The 19,850-nt window shown below is 36.9% G+C and overlaps 4 protein-coding genes and 1 long non-coding RNA gene across 5 annotated transcripts; all 5 read right to left on the bottom strand.

The window, feature by feature from the left end:
- Window positions 1-6: 6 nt before the first annotated feature.
- On the bottom strand, window positions 7-4,011 carry LOC112195745 (regulator of G-protein signaling 1). The gene is made up of 11 exons (XM_024335933.2): window positions 3,733-4,011; window positions 3,163-3,283; window positions 3,008-3,071; window positions 2,826-2,910; window positions 2,589-2,662; window positions 2,319-2,510; window positions 1,580-1,668; window positions 1,251-1,489; window positions 789-913; window positions 515-636; window positions 7-405 (listed from the first exon to the last, which is right to left on the bottom strand). Exons 1-11 carry the CDS (start codon window positions 3,807-3,809, stop codon window positions 166-168), a joined length of 1,428 nt encoding a protein of 475 aa, XP_024191701.1. The 5' UTR covers window positions 3,810-4,011; the 3' UTR covers window positions 7-165.
- Window positions 4,012-4,917: 906 nt separating this feature from the next.
- LOC112200806 (protein NOI4-like) lies at window positions 4,918-6,025 on the bottom strand. Its single transcript, XM_024341816.2, has 3 exons — window positions 5,826-6,025; window positions 5,244-5,438; window positions 4,918-5,144 (listed from the first exon to the last, which is right to left on the bottom strand). Exons 1-3 carry the CDS (start codon window positions 5,832-5,834, stop codon window positions 5,118-5,120), a joined length of 231 nt encoding a protein of 76 aa, XP_024197584.1. The 5' UTR covers window positions 5,835-6,025; the 3' UTR covers window positions 4,918-5,117.
- A 2,419-nt stretch (window positions 6,026-8,444) lies between these two features.
- Window positions 8,445-9,642, bottom strand: LOC121052445 (LRR receptor-like serine/threonine-protein kinase ERL1). The gene is made up of 3 exons (XM_040517482.1): window positions 9,519-9,642; window positions 9,359-9,430; window positions 8,445-9,076 (listed from the first exon to the last, which is right to left on the bottom strand). The coding sequence occupies exons 1-3, from the start codon at window positions 9,617-9,619 to the stop codon at window positions 8,899-8,901; spliced, it is 351 nt and encodes a 116-aa protein (XP_040373416.1). The 5' UTR covers window positions 9,620-9,642; the 3' UTR covers window positions 8,445-8,898.
- Window positions 9,560-12,024, bottom strand: LOC112200501 (DNA repair protein REV1-like). The gene is made up of 9 exons (XM_040517481.1): window positions 11,962-12,024; window positions 11,765-11,853; window positions 11,583-11,633; window positions 11,291-11,494; window positions 11,006-11,113; window positions 10,778-10,860; window positions 10,530-10,609; window positions 10,382-10,446; window positions 9,560-9,590 (listed from the first exon to the last, which is right to left on the bottom strand). The coding sequence occupies exons 2-6, from the start codon at window positions 11,837-11,839 to the stop codon at window positions 10,849-10,851; spliced, it is 450 nt and encodes a 149-aa protein (XP_040373415.1). The 5' UTR covers window positions 11,840-11,853; window positions 11,962-12,024; the 3' UTR covers window positions 9,560-9,590; window positions 10,382-10,446; window positions 10,530-10,609; window positions 10,778-10,848.
- Window positions 12,025-12,334: 310 nt separating this feature from the next.
- On the bottom strand, window positions 12,335-13,236 carry LOC121052444. Its single transcript, XR_005809086.1, has 3 exons — window positions 13,139-13,236; window positions 12,891-13,037; window positions 12,335-12,396 (listed from the first exon to the last, which is right to left on the bottom strand). It is a non-coding gene; the product is annotated as an uncharacterized LOC121052444 (long non-coding RNA).
- Window positions 13,237-19,850: the final 6,614 nt, after the last annotated feature.

Here is a 19,850-nt window from a genome sequence, read left to right as displayed (position 1 = left end):
CCGGCAAAATCGTAAGCTTTTTGTTTTTGTTGTTGTTTTCATTTATTTATTTTTATTTTTTTCATTTTATAACTTATGAAAAATGCATCTATGTACAGAAGTGGGAAGGTAAGCTACATTTAACACTATGAATACATGATCCCTTCGTATGATCGAATTTACCATTCATAAAAATCTACTCATGATTCTTGGTTCATCATCATGGTCTTCAGTGTTGCAGCCAGAATCAATCGAAAGTGGTTCTTGTTCTTGGTGAAATGGATCATCACCACCATGTACAGAACTCAACCTGGGAGAGTAGTTCCAACCTCTCATCTGTTCCAGTTCTTGGGCCCCAGATCTCATACTGACTTCTTCTTTCAACTTCACAAAGAACATAGATGACCAGTAATCTCTTGCCAAGTTCTAAATCAAAGACAGTAAAAAAAAAAAAAATGAATAAAAGTTCAGACATTACTCCTATAGTATTAAAAGAATTGAAAGTTCGCCAAAAATCACTAAGAATTCATCGCACCATTTTCATCAAGTGTATTAGCTCAGTTAACGCGTCACTAAAAAGATTTGGTTGTGCCAGGTTGGAAGTAGTCAAGATCTCTTGTCTGGTTCTGTGAGAGATGTTCACCTCCACTGCCGCCCCTGCAGAAGGAAAATTGAAATTCATGTCCCCACATACTTATGAGTCTTAACTCGAAAGTGAACTCCTAGCTATGTGAGTCCACTACCGTTGAAGGTAACGTCTATCATAAAGAAACAGAACTAATATAATTATCATTAACAAACTAACAAACCTGCAATTATGTACTTGTCAATGATATGGCGTGCCATGTAAATTCTTCTTACAGGGTCATCCACAGGTATTTTACTGAGTTCATGCACTTCCTCAAAAAAATGGACACTCTCCCCTGCCAAACAACTGTGATTAAGAAGAACAATAGAATAAAATAAATACATTGTCTGCCAGCCAATAAATTGGTTTATTTCTGAATTCTCATCTCATTAACATTACAGAAAATAGATTGGCCGGAAGTTTATGGATAGATATATATCTTTGAAGATCCTGTAACTTCCATTTGTCTGCATGGAACTACTTTGACCCTTGGAAAATTCACTATATATTACTTCTCAGTTAGGTTCAGGAGAAGGTTATTTTCACACCCTGAACCATTTCTTTGTACTGGAGAATAATTTGGGCATAAATGTTCTTTCTGCAAATGCATTTTAAAAAATGGAACTTGAAGAAGAAAACACACCTATCTGCAAATGCCATGAATGACTGGCGGAATCTTTTGTTTAGAAGAAGTTTATCAAGTGGTTCATTAGGATCTACGACACATGCTGGTTCCCTTTGCACTAACAGTCCGCTGTCAGGTATTCCCAGAGCCTGACCCATTGACTCATATGCTCGAGGTTCCCTTTTCCTCAAGCTGATTTGCGATAGAAGAGGTTGTGAACTTGATATCGAAAAGATAGCTAATACAAGAATGCTTGTCTGCAACATATACATAAGAAATGTATTCAAAACACATCAGTTGGAAGACTTCTATCCCCAGTACAAAGGTACTAGTAGTATAAGTCATACCGTTACTAAGAGCACAAATCTGGAGGCAACTTGAAGCCATGAGACATCATCATGAATTTCATTCAAAACGTATGCAACCACCCATACTCCTGGAAGTTATTAGGATAACCAATTAACAAAGCACAGCCTACAAGTTATACTAATTTAATTTGTTACTCAGATATGATATACAGCCTAATCAGCTTACAGAAGACAATGCTATATTTTCTGTAACATCAGGATTTCTTCCAGAATTTTTGAACCAGATGCAACTAGACTTCATAATAGCTAAACATCGAGAATGCTTAGAAACTGTGCCTACTCCTTTCTAAGGTTATTAAAATGGAACATGACAAAACGACTGGATAATCTTGATGCTAATTGTATTCTTGATTTTACTCCTAAAGCATATATTCAGATCATATGACTGACTTTCCCACAATGATGACAATTAGTGACCCCCATGAAATGGACTCATCCACATTTATAGTCCCCTTATAAGTTTTATGTGAGTATGCACTACTCTTATGCAAATGCAAAACACAAACACTTTATACTTGGATATACTAGATGTGCTTGGGTATTTAATAGGACATCATTTGGTGACATCTCATTCACTGGGACTACTTATCATTCAAACTAAAGAGCATGTAGACAGAACTTGCATTGAAAGACATACAGCCTCTTCATTAGAAATGAAGAGTAAGTTTCTTATAATGACATATATTGAACAAATGAAAGCTAGATTTGAGTAGTGTACCAATAGAAGAGGCCGAGACAAGTATTCCCTGCCAGAGGTCTCTGAGTTCGTCAAACCTGAACTCTATATGCCGAATAGCACAAGTGAAAGCAACCAAAATGGCAACATATGTTGTGTGGAGGGACATAGACGGAATGATCCACTGAGCCCCCATGTGGCACCGATGATTTAGAGGCTTTGTGATATGGATAACTAAAGCATACAAGAGACATTGTATAAGACCTGCAACTTTAGAGGTAGGATAGCATAAATAAATTCAAGGAACCTCACATGCAGCTCCAGTAATCCATGGCGAGAGAATTAGTGGAATGAAAACATATGATCTGATTGGTGGCAGACACCTCCTGAAATATTGATTGCAACAAATTAACCACATAGATCCAATAAAATGAAACCTAAATATCTTTATGAATTGATCTTCAGATCATATAGAGATACACCAGCAAAACGATCTGATCAAATACTTCTCAGATCAGATCATTACGCTGGTGATCAATGATTGCTTACTTGACAAAAATATAATATAGTTGAAAGGCCTGTGATATGCGACAGCTCAGCAGCAAACCAAAGCCAAGTGGAGCTTCAATCCAGACTGCAAGCAACAGAAACTTCAAGCAGTGCACAAAATAACAAACATTCACAAATGAGAAACTGCAAGAGCAACTTCAAAGACAAAAGTTGTGAATAACCTGCCCAGACGTAGCAAGACTGCCACCAATGTCTCTTTTCAAATTTCAGGAAATTGAGAGACATCTGCATAAAAACATGAGTTGCTTCAATGGTGGCTGAAGTTATCAAGAATATTATAGATAAACTGTGAACATCAAAATCTATAGTAATCTACCACAATTGATAACACAAGGTTGAAGCTGGCGAAAACTTGAATCACTGGAATCCAAAAGCCACTTCGCTTCGCACAAGGAAGTTTGTGAACCACAAAGGGAAAAATTAACCGCGAAACAAGCCTGAAAGAAAGAAACCAACAAATTGAAAATGACCACAGTTAGTCTCTTGAGCAAAGTTTGTTCTGTAAAATTAAAGTATCAGGGATAACTACGACCCATTTTAGCAAACAAATCAAAACCTCAGTACTTTGAACACCATACTAAATATATCTTTCAAGACTCGATGTTTTAAACACAGCCAAAATATACAAGCAATAATAGGATCCCCATAAACTTGGATACTCAGAAAGATTCAAAATTTGTTCCAAGATTCAATCTTTGTTAAACATTTCTAATCATTGACCACAGAAAATTTCAAATATTCTGCAATTCAGCTCAAAGGCCCAGACTTTTAATCAAACAGATACACACAATCTAATTTCCCACCATGATAATCCCAAAGAGCCAAAGCAAACTAATTTACAAACAACAAAGAAAACCCATTAACACTGTGATAGAAAAACACTCACAGAATGAAGCAAATGGCTGAAACAGTGACGGCTATGTAGTCGCTGACACAGCCACCGTGAACTGCACAGCTTGCCATTTCTTTGCATATGTAGGTGTTCTACTTCTGGGTTTGGACTAGTTCATTGTTAACAATGATCGAGTCTCTCTCTGTCTCATGTTCGGGATCAGAAAGTACTAAGAATTTAAAACGCGGTACGCCCACCAAGGTGTTCTTTCAGAGCCCAAATCGGCACGGCAGATTAATTGGCATTCCCACATTTGGTCAAAAGGGAACATGGTCTAACTATCTGCGGTCTGTTTTTGACAAAATCGAAGACTTGAACCTCGATCACAAAGTGTACAAGTCGCGTGCTATGAAAGTGTACCAAAATTATGGCCAAATTACTCGAGTGTGATTATAAGTAAATAATTTTGGCAAAATTTTATGGTACTCCAGTTGAGTGTACTTTGAAAATCTCCACCGTGTTAAATTGAATGAAAGTTGAAAAATTTTTAAACATGTATGATTCAATATTATTGTCGAATGAAATTCGCGTGATCAATTCTTAAATTATTGTCACTAATCTTTAAATCATATATTTACATTTATTTTACTTGTATCAACTGGATCAAAACTCAAAACTCTCCATATTGATCGAAACTTTTATGTTTTTTTTGGGCCAATAACCATCCCCACTTGATATCACCTGACCTTGAAGTTGTAACTTAACCATCCACTTGGATGCCACCTTGAGGTGTTCCAACTGAAGTAGGTTCTTTTACCAATTGTTGTTGGAGCAGAATTCTCGTCATCTATTCCACCCATTTGGCTTATAGCTACAGTACTGATATTATTATCACTTTTAACCACTTTAGTAGTTTAGTGTCAACATGTGTGATTTTTATTTCAAAAATACTTTGGTACTATAATAACAATAATTCAACAATTTATATTATTTATGTGATTATGTCGCTTTTATACTTTGAGACTTTCACTCTTTATTTATTTTATTTTTTTTCTTTGCTTGTATCAACTAAGACAACCTAATAAATATGTTCTTCTTTTTCTTTATCTCTATTTGTTTATGATTTTCTTTTTCTTCTTTTATAATATGAATTCCAAGTTATAATCGCCTGAAATTAGGATTAGATCTATGTATGTATTTCAGTCTCTTCACATTGTTTGCATCAACACTTCAGGGGAATAAGAACAAAAAAAATGACACTTGTTTTATTCGTATATAGTATCTACATCATCAAGGAGACAAAAACAACCAAGATATAAAGAATAAGAACCACAGCTCTTTCACAATTGTCTGAGCAAAATTTAAGTAGCCAATAATCCAGAAGACTGGTACTAAAACACCCACCAAAGTCACAAGTTTTCATTAGTCTGGGGGCTTAATTAACAACCCATGCAAAGCCACTTGTTCTGCATCCAAAATGTAGATTTTCAGTTTAAATTGATCCAGTAGCTAGGTTAATGGACTTATAAGAAATTAAATTGGAATTAATAACCATGCAAACATACCCTTTTGGGATACTTTTGCGTATTATTTTCTTTGCGGGATTCATAGTTGCTTGATGATTCCGCAGCAGTAAGTAAACTTCCACCATTTTTCTTGTCAGCTCTGGCCTTGTTGAAAATGATGGTAAATCCTTCAGCTGAGGCTGGATCATTCACATCCCACTCGCCAAATTTGGGTAAAGCCCTTCCACTCTGATGCTGCAACAAGTAAACACGACCAAAGTTTCAAACTTTATCTACCATAGTACTAATAAATTTTGCCAGAGAATGATTTTTCTCTTCTTGGCACAATTATGCAACAAGTAAGCATCATACAGCATGCAGAAGTACTTTTCCCATTACTTTTTCACATCAACATTAGGCAATAGAAAGGCATTTCCGTCTTCTAATACTTGTTCATTGATTTAAGGCACTTTAGCCTTGAAAATTAATATAATGAAATCTTCTTTTCTGAAGAAAAGCAAACCCACATCCCTAAAACCCATATAATCACTAAGAAGAAAATTCCACTTGAAAAAGTTTCAATCTTTGATCAAATGGAACTGACCAACAGAACACAGAGAGAGAGAGAGATAGGTAGGTTACCGAAGCCATGGTTGGTAAATCTGAGCAGAGTAGAGCTCAATTCACAGAGGGTGTAGAGGATTTGGATAAAGGGAATGATTGAGGATTGAGAATTGTGAAGGTACTGTTGGATTGGATGCGAGGAACAAAATGAGAGCCCATTTTTAAAGGCAAAATGGGAAGAGGAGAAGTTTGAAAGATTCTGTATTGTTACTAGGTGCAACTTGTCTCCGACGCGAAAAGGGGAGGATGTCGTTTCAACTTTGGCCGTTTTAGGAAACACAGTTCGAAACGACGCGTTTCTAGTTGCCCACAGCCTGCTGTTTCTTCTTCTTCTAGAATTCAAAGCTGAGGCGTGGTTTCCTAATCTGTAAGCGCGGTGGTTTTTACGCAGAGAATTTGTCACTAGTGACCATGTCTCTTCTATGCATGGTAAACACTTATCACTATGCTTTTCTTTTGGCCACTACTACTTATCTTCTTTGACCAGAAGAAGAAAAAAAGTACGAATAGATCATGACTCAACCCATCATGTTTTTCATAACCGAAAAATCACAAAATGATCCATAGGTACAATAAGAACAAGACACAAAATTAATTAGAGTTTTATCTGCGCTTTAAGTCGGAAAAAATTGACCATTTACTGAGCTGATTTTATTTGGATCAACTCGCTTGACACCATTTTTTTTTTTTTTTGAAGGATAAATACAGCTTGACACCATATATTGCATGTGCCTTATTGGTGTTATTTACTATCATTTTGCGTTATCTTATTGTTAGATATGTTATCATGTCTAAACAAGTGGTGTCGTATCACTTGTTTATATTGGCATTTGCTACGATTAAATTTTAAGTACAGAGATGTTATCATGTTTATAAACAAGTGGTGTTGTATCAATGCCATAGCCTATTTTGCTAAACATGTGGTTTCTTGATCATCAGACCTGTTTAACAAACGATTTGTATTTGGTTTTATGCTTTTAACATAATTAGTTCAAGTAGCTAAATTACCAAGTTACGATATAGTTGCCTTAAATAGTTAAATAGTGTGAGGTTGACATAAGCCACATGACGCAAACACTACTATACATAATTTGAGAATTTCAAAGTTGTAAGTTCTTAGCTCCTTGAGCTTGAAGGGGAAAAAAAATCATATTAGGTTTACCGGATACACTCTGTCAACTCACCAAAACTTAACATGGGCAAAACTAAAGTTGTTCCCTTCGGCACGATGTTGAATATAAAATCTAGTAGTACAGAGAGAAAATGGCTAATCGATGCACATATATTGAAACAGAATTTTATTGATAAGATCATTTCCCAGTACCATATGAAAGATGTAAATAGCAGCTCCTCAACAAAGTTTGCAACTCTGCATAGGCAAGCACGATGGTTTATTATTTTTTTATCAATAGGTACCTTAACTAGTTTTTTTTTTCTTAATTTTTCTTTTTTGAGAATGAGAAAACCTTTTGTTCCAAGATACTAAGATTATATAAGATGAGAATGACCGGTGGTGGACATAAGTTCCCCGCTCTCCTTCCTAAGAACAACCTCAGTTTATGGATCCGTCAACAATCATGACATCTATGAGCCAAGTGGGCCCAACGTCTAACCAAACCAATCGCCCAATTCCTCGGGCTACAAAACGATATCAATCCTGAGAGTCACGGTAGATCACTGCCAATACAAAAAACAACCATGTCATCCTCTTTCATACTGTGTCCCAAACTAGCTAGACCACGTATAAGGATAAATCACCGCCATATTGACCACCAGAAGCCATCGATAATATCACATATAATCCTCAGGAATAACGCCATATCAACAGCTCATCAGATAAACCAACCCAGAAGTCTCCATACATCCTTATAGCCAATCTCAAGAAGAAAAGACTCCCTTCAACACCGTGACCCAAAACACCACGTGTAGGAACTCTTCGATCCCCAATACATCGACCTTAAAATAATACCGAGGATAAATCCAATAGTATCTGGGAGTGACACTATAACAATGGCACAAACATACCACTAAGAACCCCAAACCCACCACTACAATAACATGATTTAAGGACACCTAAACCGTGTCCTTAAATACATACAAGGACACGTTAAAAACGTGTCCTCTATCCGGGTGTCATTGTAAGTCCCAAACAAGGACACCGAAAATGTGTCCTCTTATCTATACGAGGACACAGTTTATGTGTCCTAATAGATGTGTACGTGGTGTCCTTAAATCCATAAGAGAACACCTAAACTGTGTCCTAAAAGCTCTAGAAACTATGTCATCTTTTCGATACTAGGACACACAAACTGTGTCCTAAAAGCTCCAGAAATGGTGTCCTTAAATCCTTCAGAGGACACAAAAAAAAATACTCATGTGTCCTTAAAACTAAAACAGGACACTTAATAAAGATAATAGAGGACGTTAAAAAAGTGTCCTTAAAACTTGTAAAGAATCCAAAAAAAAAAATTCAGAGAGTATATGAACAAATCACATGAATGTGAACATAGTCTAATGAAAATGGAATAGAAGAAATCTGTGCTGGTGCAGCCAAAAGGATGTTTATCGCTTCTTATCAGACAGTTCCTCATATCAGAAGGGATCACCAAGCAGTAGTAATGTCATATACAGCCAGCAAAGTAAACACAATAACAATGCATAGACTACTGAAGTCTGTTGTCCAAAAGAGAGGCATAGAAACATCAAAACAAAATTTAACAATTCTTTTGACAAATGGCTGAACATAAGCATTCAGACCAACTTGGAATAGCATACCAGTCATAGGAATTGGCCACTTAAGGACTATGTACAGGTCATTGGCATTAGTTATTCATTAGCAACATAGTCTTTACAAAATTCCATTTACATGAATTCATTCTCATCATGTTAAGCAGTCTTACAGTAACAATGGAAGGGAGAGAGAAAACTCTCCAAGTAGAAGTAATCAATATACACTAGACAGGGAGTTCCTCATCAGCTTATAAACTTATTTCATCTTGACAGATGTAACAAACTAATGATACGTTTTCATCATATAATTCCTTTTCACACAATAATGCTTAAAGGATCACTCGAGAAAACAACAAGAACATCAAAATTTAGCAAAATCACACCCTATCTTGATGCACAGATACAAAAACATGAATGAAATAGGAGACTGACCCATTGTGGAAGAACCACCAGCCTGGAAAGATTTTGTTAAAAGCTCAATAATCTGATCCAATTCTACATTCAAGACTTGGTTGAACTGTGACTCACTCACTCCATCCCTAAACAAGAGAAAACTAGGAGATAAGAGATCAAGAACATTTAAGTATAGATGATTGAGTGATGCAACATGTTAATTACTGAATCAAGTAATTTTTTATGCTGAAAATCTATAACTCCTCCAGAGACATTTTCAAACTTATGATCTTAATAAGCTAATTCCATTATATCAAATCTTGAGATTGAAATGATAATATATATCAAACCAAATTACACTTGAAAATATTCAAAGAATTTCTGCGGCATGCATACAACAAAAAGAAAATTTATGATTAAACACTTACAAAACCTTAAGCTTCTTAAGCTTTGAAACCGAGAAGGGTATGTCTCCAGACAGATAATTGTCATCCAAATCCCTGCATTTCAACACAGAATTAGCAAAACCAAAATGGAAAACAAGTAAAAGGATAAACAAAGAAAGTCAACATGAAGGAGAGGTCTTACAGATACATAAGAGAAGCACAGTTGCCAATCTCATCCGGGATTTGATCAGTTAGCTTGTTCCCCTGCAGGTCTCTACAATTCGCAAATAAACAAAGAGTCATCAAACCACTTCAGGACTATTACACTATGAACACAAATTTTTTTTTAAAAAAATAGTGGTGAATGAAGATAGCAGTGTGTGCTTTGTATGACAACTAGGTATTCGCTACACGTAGAGGCTCCTGTGAGATTGCTTGTACTAATAATGTTGTAGACACCATAGCCTCTGAGATGTCTTCAGGTCAAACTATTTAAATAAGCATGAATTTAGATTACCTTTGCATGTTATTTGCAACCTACATTTACATCCTTGCTGGCATTATTTTCTGGTTTGCTTTCACTGACAAAATGAAGCAAACCTCTCATGAAGTTGTACATATTGCTAATATACACACCTGAAACCAACTAGAAAAGTTCACTTTCATGTACATTTAAGCATTGATAGGCCCAAAAAGATTCACTTTAAAGATAACTGAATGTTTTAGCACCAATCTGTAAATTATGCACATAGCTTTAACTTATCCCTAGTGACTAACATCTTAGCAACAACTATAAACAATTTAACAATTTATCTTTGAAAGTAGTCATTATGGTAATTCACATACCATTCATCAAGTTCTTTGACATCAAAATCTTATGAAAAGAAAAGAGAGATGATGCGTACGTAAAAGGATGAATATATATGCATACAATATAAAATATATATATATATATGTATATATATATATATGTATGTTTAGGTGATATATAGTTCTCAATACATAAGATACATAGCAAAACTACAAAACTGTTGGATAAAAAGAATAAATGGAAGCAGAACTCACCCCATTTCCATGAGCAGGTTGAAGCCTTCGATACCTTCAGAACCAGCTACGATTCACGATTGTGGCTGGAAGAGATACATAAACAAGAAGCTAAACGTTACAACGAAAACCACTTCACAGAAACATGCAAAACTGGGTGCATCGATACCTGATAATTACTTGGTGACTCAGAATGCCTGAATATGCTCTTTCTGCTATAAGCTTCTTGTGCCATAAAGTAATACCTCACTACAAGGAAGAAAAAATGAAAATCTGGATGGTACCTAATGACTTTTTATGAACTATGTAAAATTATTAAGAAAAAGGAAAGAAAGAAATATACAATACAAGAGGGGGGAGGGAGTAGGAAAAAAAATAAAGACTTTCACATAGGATAGGAAAAAGGAAAAAGGTTACCAAAGCTTGATTAAATGTATGTCTTTGCTATTGTTGGCACCCATAAGAATGATAGCCAGTAAATAAGGAACTCAGCCTACACTCTGGTTTCAAGGAAGAGGAGGTGCAATTAAGTTCAAAGCCATCAGCTTGAAATTGCAAGGCTTTATTCACATATATTCTAAAAAGAACACGAAAGATGCTCATACAGAATACATCGTGAAAGAAACTAAAAATCAGCCAAAGTACCTTTGGAAATTCCATGGTAAACGGAACTGTAAGAACAGCCATGCCTCTTGAAACAGTCTTCATGGTTTTAGCAACAGGATTTCCCACCATCCCTTCTTGCATATTGCACTAATGAACAAAAGAAAAAAAAATTCAATTCATCAATTTAATTGAATATAGTTTCTGATCCTGAACATTTAATTCTCATACCCAATCCTATCACCACCACCATTAACAAAACAAATCATCCACGAAATGCAAAGATAGATAAAAAAAAAAGGCCACTATATACCACGAAATGCATACCCTTTTGGGAGGAATGTTGCATTGACCGTCTGGTTTAGCAGTTCTTGTTGTAAGGCGAGCCATGAGCATATTTCTAGCTATACCAGCACTTGCAATGCATCCAGTAGTCTCAAAGATCTCTTGTATTATAATTGAGGCCAACATATCCATATCTACCCCTTCCAAGTATGTGACATCTAAAAATGCTTCGTCACAGCTTACTGCCTAAATTCAACAACATGCATATTAACAAAAACACAACTGAAGAAGTAAGTATTAAAAAGATAAATAAAATTGGTTTCCAAAAGCGTACTTGTACTTTTCTGCAGTGCTTATGCAGAATGTCATAGAACCGATTAGTTACCTGCACAATAGATCATATGACACATAGAAATATAGAAATCCACTAAACTTGCTAAAGTAAGGATATAAGAAACAAAGAAGATACTAGCAGTAATTTAAAGCATAAGAGAATGATGTCCTCTGATAACCTACCTCCTCATACGCTTCAAAATCATAAGGAAGAATGACAAGGTGTGGACAAAGAGCCTTAGCATCTCTAACAAACATCGCAGCCCTCACTCCTGAAAATACACATTAAAAGGATTTTTAACCACACATAACATACCCAGTGGAAACAAATTAAAGAATGATCAACAGAAGAAAAAAAAAATGCAATGAAAAATTGTTACCAAAACAGGACCATAATCTCGAGCACGGTAGTTTGCAGATGAAATTCAGCAGTGCCCTTTGGATTATCAGAATGACATACAGCTACATGCCTATCCTTACGTTCAGGGTGTTGCCTGATTCAAACATTCTACAATTTGTGGTTTGTGCATCATATGCATCAACTGTCTAATTTATTCTATGCTCAAACATCCACCATATGCATATAAGACAAACCAATTATGCAAATAACCAAACTAAAAAGGATTTGAACAAAAAATATGAAGAACTAAAAAAGCTAAAAAAACAAATTCAAGAGTAAAAAATAAAAGAAAATATATGCGAAACATAAGAAGCAACTCACCCAAATAGGTAAAGAAGAGCCAATCGATGCATGCAGAGTGAACAATAAAACCGGAGAGCAGCAACAGCAACGGGAAGAGAGTGAACAGCAAAAGCTGAAACAAAATTTAAAAAAATTAAAAATCGATTGGACCTGAATCTTCCAAAATCAAAACAAAAAAAATACCATTCCAATACAAAATAGAACACAAACTACTCACCGAAATCAGCAAATAGGAAGCCCCCAGCAGAGGCCAAAACAGATGCAAATGCAATTCAATTAATCAATCGATTCAATTCCCATTAACAGAGGCCAAAACAGATGCAAATATGCAATTCAATCAATCAATCGATTCAATTCTCATTCACAGAGGCCAAGACAAATGCAATTCAATTATTAATTAATCAATTGATTCAATTCCCATCCAAAATAGATACAGAGGCCAAATATTGATATTTCAAAACAGATACAGTAAGCAAAGTCGTCCAACACAGCTTGAACCCAGCAACTTAATTGAACCCAGAAACACCACAGCCCAAAATCAAAAACTTAAGAATGAGAAACTTAATCGAACCCAGCAACTTAACAAGAGATTCAAGAAATTCGAACCCATAAATTGAGCTTGAAGAATCACCGAACTTGAACCCAGAAATCGAACCCAAATTTCTCCAAGCTTGAGTCACGGAGCTTCACAGAATCACAGCTTGAGGAAGAGTCGAAGAGAGCAAACCAAGAGTGAAGAGTTCGAGCCTTCGACTGAAAAGTGTAAACCTAGAAATTGTGAGATTGTGAGAATCATGATTCATGAGAGAGGCAGCAAATCAACTAAAAGTCTAAAACCCAGAAATTCGACTTACCAGCGAGGTAGCAAATCAACAATGTCACCGGCGACTGAGAGAGAGGCTGAGAATAGAGGGGCCGTGCAGCCGTGCCGGAGAGAGAGAGAGAGAGAGGAGAGATGACGTATCGTCGTTTTGATTTTGAACCCAAGAACCCTCACACTATTACTACGAGTTGGACCTTGTGGCGAGTCACCTTGTAGTCGCCACCTCCTCCACCGACTCGAATCAGCTCGAAGCTCCTTTCAGATCGAGTTTCTTTTTTTTGTTCTAAAAACTGGAAATAGATTAAAAGAAACATCATCTTTCCTCTTCTAGTGGGTTTTAATTGAAGAGGGAAGTCGAAAATTTGGGCAAGGAGGGAAGTGAAATTTGGGAGGGAGGAAGCGAAATTTGGGGAGGGAGAGGGCTCGGGCGCGAAAGCAAATTTTGGAGCTGTTTTGGAGCAGTAAACTGAAATTGGCTTATTTAGGACACCACATTCAAGAGGCCGGCTGTGTCCTCCGAATAGTCTCAACCCTCTAAATAATCTCATTTATATGTGAGTGTCCTTATAACCCTTCAAGGACACCACATGAATAATGTGTCCTTGATAGGTGTCCTTATAGCATATAATTGTAGTAGTGACCCTAGCTCTTGAGGGTAGGGACTCAATTGACCTAGCCATAAAACTAAAGATAGCTAGAAATCTAAAAAAGCAAAATAATAAATAACAAGAGATGTTGTCATCAATCTTCATCTTCTACAACTAAAACTCTGATTCTTGCCAAACAAAAAAACACACAGTGAGGTTGGTGCCGGTAATTGCATAACCACAAAGCTTTGCCCAAAGGCAAGGCTACCGCCGTTGTACAAAGCGATTTCGCACATTCCTTAGCCTCTAGTACCATGCAAAGCTTGAACATACCAGAACAAGCCAACAATTGTAGACCATGGCACTGTACACTGCCAACCACCATGCCCATCGCTGCCAATTCCGGCATCCCCTTCTCTTATGAACCCAGCCATTGAAGACTGTCCCTAATAATCACCCAAACCCTTAAAGACTGACCTGGTATGGCTCGGATACTGATGAATCTTCAACCATGGCACAACAATCTGCCATAGAACACCAGACCACCACCATAATCTCCTTGAAGTCGCCATCGATTTTGCCCGAGAAGGAGAAAACAGCGTCGTAGCTCCCATTAAGGACTTCTAATTGAGAGCATCATAGCCCTGTTAGGGAAATTAATCCCTCCGCCACACAAATACTAGAAATCGAGATAGAAAGAAGAAATAACCAAGCCAAGAAGACAACAAAATTTAACGAGGTTCGGCCAATATCCTTACCTACATCCTCAAAGAGTTTCACCTTCACTAATGAGAGAATTACACAAGTACAATATTACACCGCTCAAGTTTATGCCCAACCCAAGCCGTTGTATCCAAAAGGATAACCCTTGTACACCCTTTCTCAACCTAGAAAATCACTCTTCCCCAAGAGCTATTCACACTCTTGAACACAACTCACGTTATCTTCTATACACAAAGACCCTTAGAGTTGCTCTTGACCTCTCTTTTCTTGCCTCTACACAAGCTTTATCTATTTATACCATTGATAGAAGTCTCTAGGCTCACTTCATCAATGTCCATTCATGAACCAACCACCCATCTTCCTCATTAACTCCATAGGAAGACTAAAAGGTCAATACATGAATTTAACCATGCATTTATTCTCAATGCATCAATTTGACCATGCATTTATACCCAATGCATGCAAATGATTGTGCACCAATTTCCCATGCATAAGTTGTCACATTGAATGCACAAACCAATAATAACATGCATTAATGCCGTGCAAAAGATCTCCACCAAGGAGGGATAGGCACCAAACCTAACAATCTCCCCCTTCCAACTTTGGTGAAGAGCTCCACACCACCACTTCAATCCTTGAAGTCATCTCAATCTGAGACCCAGCTTGTTATACCCACAAGCAATCTATTGGCCTTCTATTTGCACCAATTACACATAATCAGAGTCAATTACATGTGGTCCTAACTCCTCCTGATTCAATCGGTCAATATCATGTGTAACTGCCCCGGGACAACGATCACTTTTTGACTCTAAAGAGGGACCTCGACTTGACCCCTTCTTTAGTAGGATTTACCTTCTCACCATCGTATGAAACTTGGAAACTTGTGATTGGCGTCTCTGTTATGCCCGCAAACGAGACCCGCTTCAGGTACCTGCATCCTTGTGCACACCGTTTCCCTTCAACCTTCAAGGTCTGAGTTTTTCCTAACAGACGGAACCGTCTGCAAGCCTTTCCCAAAATGAAGCTTCTCTATTTTCTCCCAAGGCTCAGGTGTTGAATCTGCATCATTAACATTATTTATAATATTGTCAGCAATATAAAGCCTAATAGTGCTAACACACCTGGACTTCAACTCGTCCCAATCTTCATCTGCATCTTCTCCGGCTTTGCATCTTTTTCCTTCAACTTGCAAGACCTTGTTAAACTAGGATGTCCTTCAGCCTCCTTTGCCATAGAGTGAAATATCCCTTTCCATCAAACTGCTCCACCTTGAAATGTGAGACGCTAGAACTTGCCATGACAACAGCCCACGACCGATAAGTCGAAGCTCTGATACCACTTGTTAGGGAAATTAATCCCTCCACCACGCAAATACTAGAAATAGAAATAGAAAGAAAAAATAACCAAGCCAAGAAGACAACAAGATTTAACGAGGTTCGGCCAATATCCTTGCCTACATCCTCAGAGAGTTTCACATTCACTAATGAGATAATTACATAAGTACAATATTATACCGCTCAAGTTTATGTCCAACCCAAGACCTTGTATCCAAAAGGATAGCCCTTGTATGTTAGATCATAATTCATATACATATTTGTGCCCTAAAACTTGGAAATTACTTGTTCTAAAGTCCAATTTAATGTTCACTAATCCAATTCCATTATTTTCCTAATGTACTTTTGCTTAACCTTTGTGTTTATTTATATATATTTATTTATTTTCCTTATCATGCTAGGAAATGATGGAGAAGCATGAAAATGCACTAAAAAGTTAATCTTAGCACATTTTCTTACTCTGGCTAGGAGAAAGCGAGCTAGACAAGGAAGGAGAGTCGGCAGCCTAATCAAACGAACTCCAAATGAGTTGAAACTTTTCAGATCTATTTTAGACATCCTAAGGATCATTTCTTATGAAGAATTCAAGAGTTATTTCGGAGTGGAAGGCTTTCAAAAGATCGGTCCAAGTTTTTGACTAAAAGACGAAAACGGCAAAACCGGACCTATACGGATTCCGGCTTAATTTCCGGCCAAAATACGGTGAACTAAGCTCTGAAATTTTACCAGCATAATCTAAACTTATTGAGAAACATTTGGTCTGAAGAACTCAAAGGCCAATTCCAAAGTCTCGGTGGAGATTCAATTGAAGGAAAGCTTCAGAAGCATAAAACAAAGTCAAAACATGGCTGTTTGGCCTAGAACCTTCTTTGGACGAATTTCTTTTGCATTTTTGGAAGCTCTATGATGCTGAAATTATCAAGGAGAGCCCTAGAAGAATTCTACAAGATTATGGCAATATTAGTCTATCATATTATCTTTTGGATAATAGGCATCCCTTGCACACTTTCTCTCCCATGCTTGTCACCTTGACTTTGGTGAGCCAAAACCACTCCAACACTCTTCATTTTCATGTTTCTCATAGACAACAAAGAGAGCAGCTACTCTTCTCTTTTCCTAAGTCATTTTTATCTACTCTACACTCTCATAGCTCATCATTACTTCCCTCTTTTTACTCCATCTCTTCCATACCATTTTCCCTTGTTTTTAGGATCTATTACCACTCTTATACTCCACCTCCATGCTTCTTACAATGCTTGAGCTGCTCCTTTTACTTCCATTCATCATTTTACTCCTTCTCTCTTCTCTAAATAAACATCCCTTCATTACACTCTTGAGTCATCACCCATTCCATCCCATTACATCTTTTCTCTCTCTATCTCCACAATAAAACCTCCATCTCCACCTCCCAAAATTCAAACCCATAATATCCATACTCCCCTTACTACTCTATCTCCTCCATCTTCCACCACCATAAACTCCATCACTACCACTCAAGATTAACCAAAGAAGCATCATATCTTCATCACCATTCCATTCATCCACCATCAATAAGAAGTCCATCATCCATCCATTCCACCATCAAGAAGGATCCAAGGAGCAATCAAGGAGGACAAGGAGGAGCTAGCCATCAATTAATCAAGCTTCAATGAGTTCACTATTTCCTTAAACTCCTTAATTTCCTTTGATGTATTTTAGATTTGGTGTTAATTTGTATGAATATGAGTGAGTAGTTACTTTGTTGGGGCTAGGGTTGAAAGCCCTAGCCAATCTTGTATGGATTGATGTTATAATATGATGTTAATTATGCAATTTTCTTTAACATGCCTACATGCTAGTTCAAGAGTTGAATGCATATGCTTAGACTTTACCACTTTGAGTATGTGTGTTTGCTATGTCATGATATAATGTTTAGAGATTGGTAACCTTTAAATGTTAAGGCATGAAAGCACACTAGGTGTGCATGTAGGGGTTGTGAATTACAATCACTTAGAGATAAGCTTGGTTGGTTTGCATGATTTCTTCATCTTCAAACTTTATGCACTTAGGATAATGCACTAGATACCTAACCGGATTGAAATGCATGACTTAAGTAGTTAAGTACTACACCTGAGAGGGGTTGCTTGATATCACAAAAGAAGCATGTCCCTTGTCATACCCAAGAAGGATGCAAGGAGAGAAATTGGTTAATTAATTTAGCATCATTCATATTGAAATGCATCAATACTTACAAGGGAGGTTAGTGGTAGACAATCTAAATCCTAACTTATTCATCCATTTGATCACTAGTTTAGTTTAGAGTAATTTAGTTTACATTTAATCATCTAGTTGTTTTCAATTCAAAACTATCTTCAAAAACCAAAATCAAATCACTACTCCATCTTGCACATACTCACCATGAGCCTAGATTTCCTTACGAATTTAGGTTTGTGATTGTACATTTGCATATTCTAGCTCTCCTTAGGTTCACACCCTAGCTAGTGAAAGGAATCCAATCTTCGTGGGTTCGACAACCTTTCTTAAATCCCTATACTATTACTTGTACCATTTATACTTGAAGGTGGCTATTTGGCTAACATTGTACACCCTCTCTCAACCTAGAAGATCACTCTACCGCAATAGCTATTCACACTCTTGAACACAACTCACTTTATCTTCTATACACGAAGACCCTTAAAGTTGCTCTTGACCTCTCCTTTGCTTGCCTCTACACAAGCTTCATCTATTTATACCATTGATAGAAGTCTCTAGACTCACTTCATCAATTTCCATTCATGAACTAACCACCCATCTTCCTCATTAACTCCATAGGAAGACTAAAAGGTCAATACATGAGTTTAACCATGCATTTATTCCCAAGGCATCAATTTGACCATGCATTTATATATGCCCAATGCATACACTTGACTATGCACTAATTTCTCATGCATAAGTTGTCACCTTGAATGCATAAACCAATAATACCATGCATTCATGCCATGCAAAATATCTCCACCAAGGAGGGATAGGCACCAAACCTAACAAGCTCGTCCGGCTACACCCGTTTCATGCTGACTAGGTAAGGAGCTGTCATCATCGTGAGGGTGCCGCCAGACAAGCGCCAAGAGAAACCCTATTTTGGTGTTGCTTAACTAATTATTCATTATAAATTGTCAATGTTCATGAACTCATCAAATTTTGCAGCACAAGGTGCAAACCGGTGGAACCTTGTTGACGTCAAAGTTGCAGCAATCAGATCAATTTTATTGTACATACAATTAATTAAGTATAAGTTCAATATCAATTAGCAAATGATAAATATATTGAAATTGAAATTGATCGAGATTAGAGCTACTTACGATAGACAACAATATATTGATGATCACCAACTGGGGTGCTTGTGAATATTCTTGGACAACCACTCCTAGCTTGAACCAATTTGATTTGGATTCCAGCCAAGCAAACCATGAAGAAGACCACGAGATTACTGCCAATGATCTCTTCATCTTAATTAATAGATGATTGTCAATCTTTTGGTACCTACTCAGTTGTGGACAATATTTGTGTTAAGCTAATAACAGTGCTTCTAGTTTATTTGCATATACTCCTCTTCTCCGCAGCATTTCTCAATTTATAGCCACAGTGCTTACGACTTGCGGGATTTGCACTACCACAATTAATCAATGAAACTTACAAACTAAAGATTTTGCATTAATATCGGGTTCCTATTGAGTTAAAGTATTTATCGTGTCATAGGAGACAATCCAAACCCAATATATTTAATAATCATGTCGAAAATTTAAATCCAAACTCAACCTATTTATTAAAAGGGGTACCCATTTTCAACTCGCTTAACCTATTTAATAAATATGTCGTGTCGTATTTTCTCTTTCTACTTAATACATAACCCATTATCCCTACTTATGTTCTCATCTCTGACTCCTGCAAGGAAGGTTTCTCGACAGCAGCTAGGTCAGGTTTTCTTCTCAAGTGGTGGTGGTCTTGTGCTTTTGACTAAGACAAGGGTCTTTACTCCTATCTCTAGTCTAATTATTGGTGGCGCCGGCGGATTCCGAAGATGCTCCTTGCTCCTAGGCATCTGCCTATTTTTGTTCATCGT

Source organism: Rosa chinensis, chromosome 4 (assembly GCF_002994745.2).
Source record: "Rosa chinensis cultivar Old Blush chromosome 4, RchiOBHm-V2, whole genome shotgun sequence".
NCBI classification, from domain to species: domain Eukaryota; kingdom Viridiplantae; phylum Streptophyta; class Magnoliopsida; order Rosales; family Rosaceae; genus Rosa; species Rosa chinensis.
Note: the sequence above shows the minus strand (reverse complement) of the source record. Positions and strands in the feature narration are given on the sequence as shown.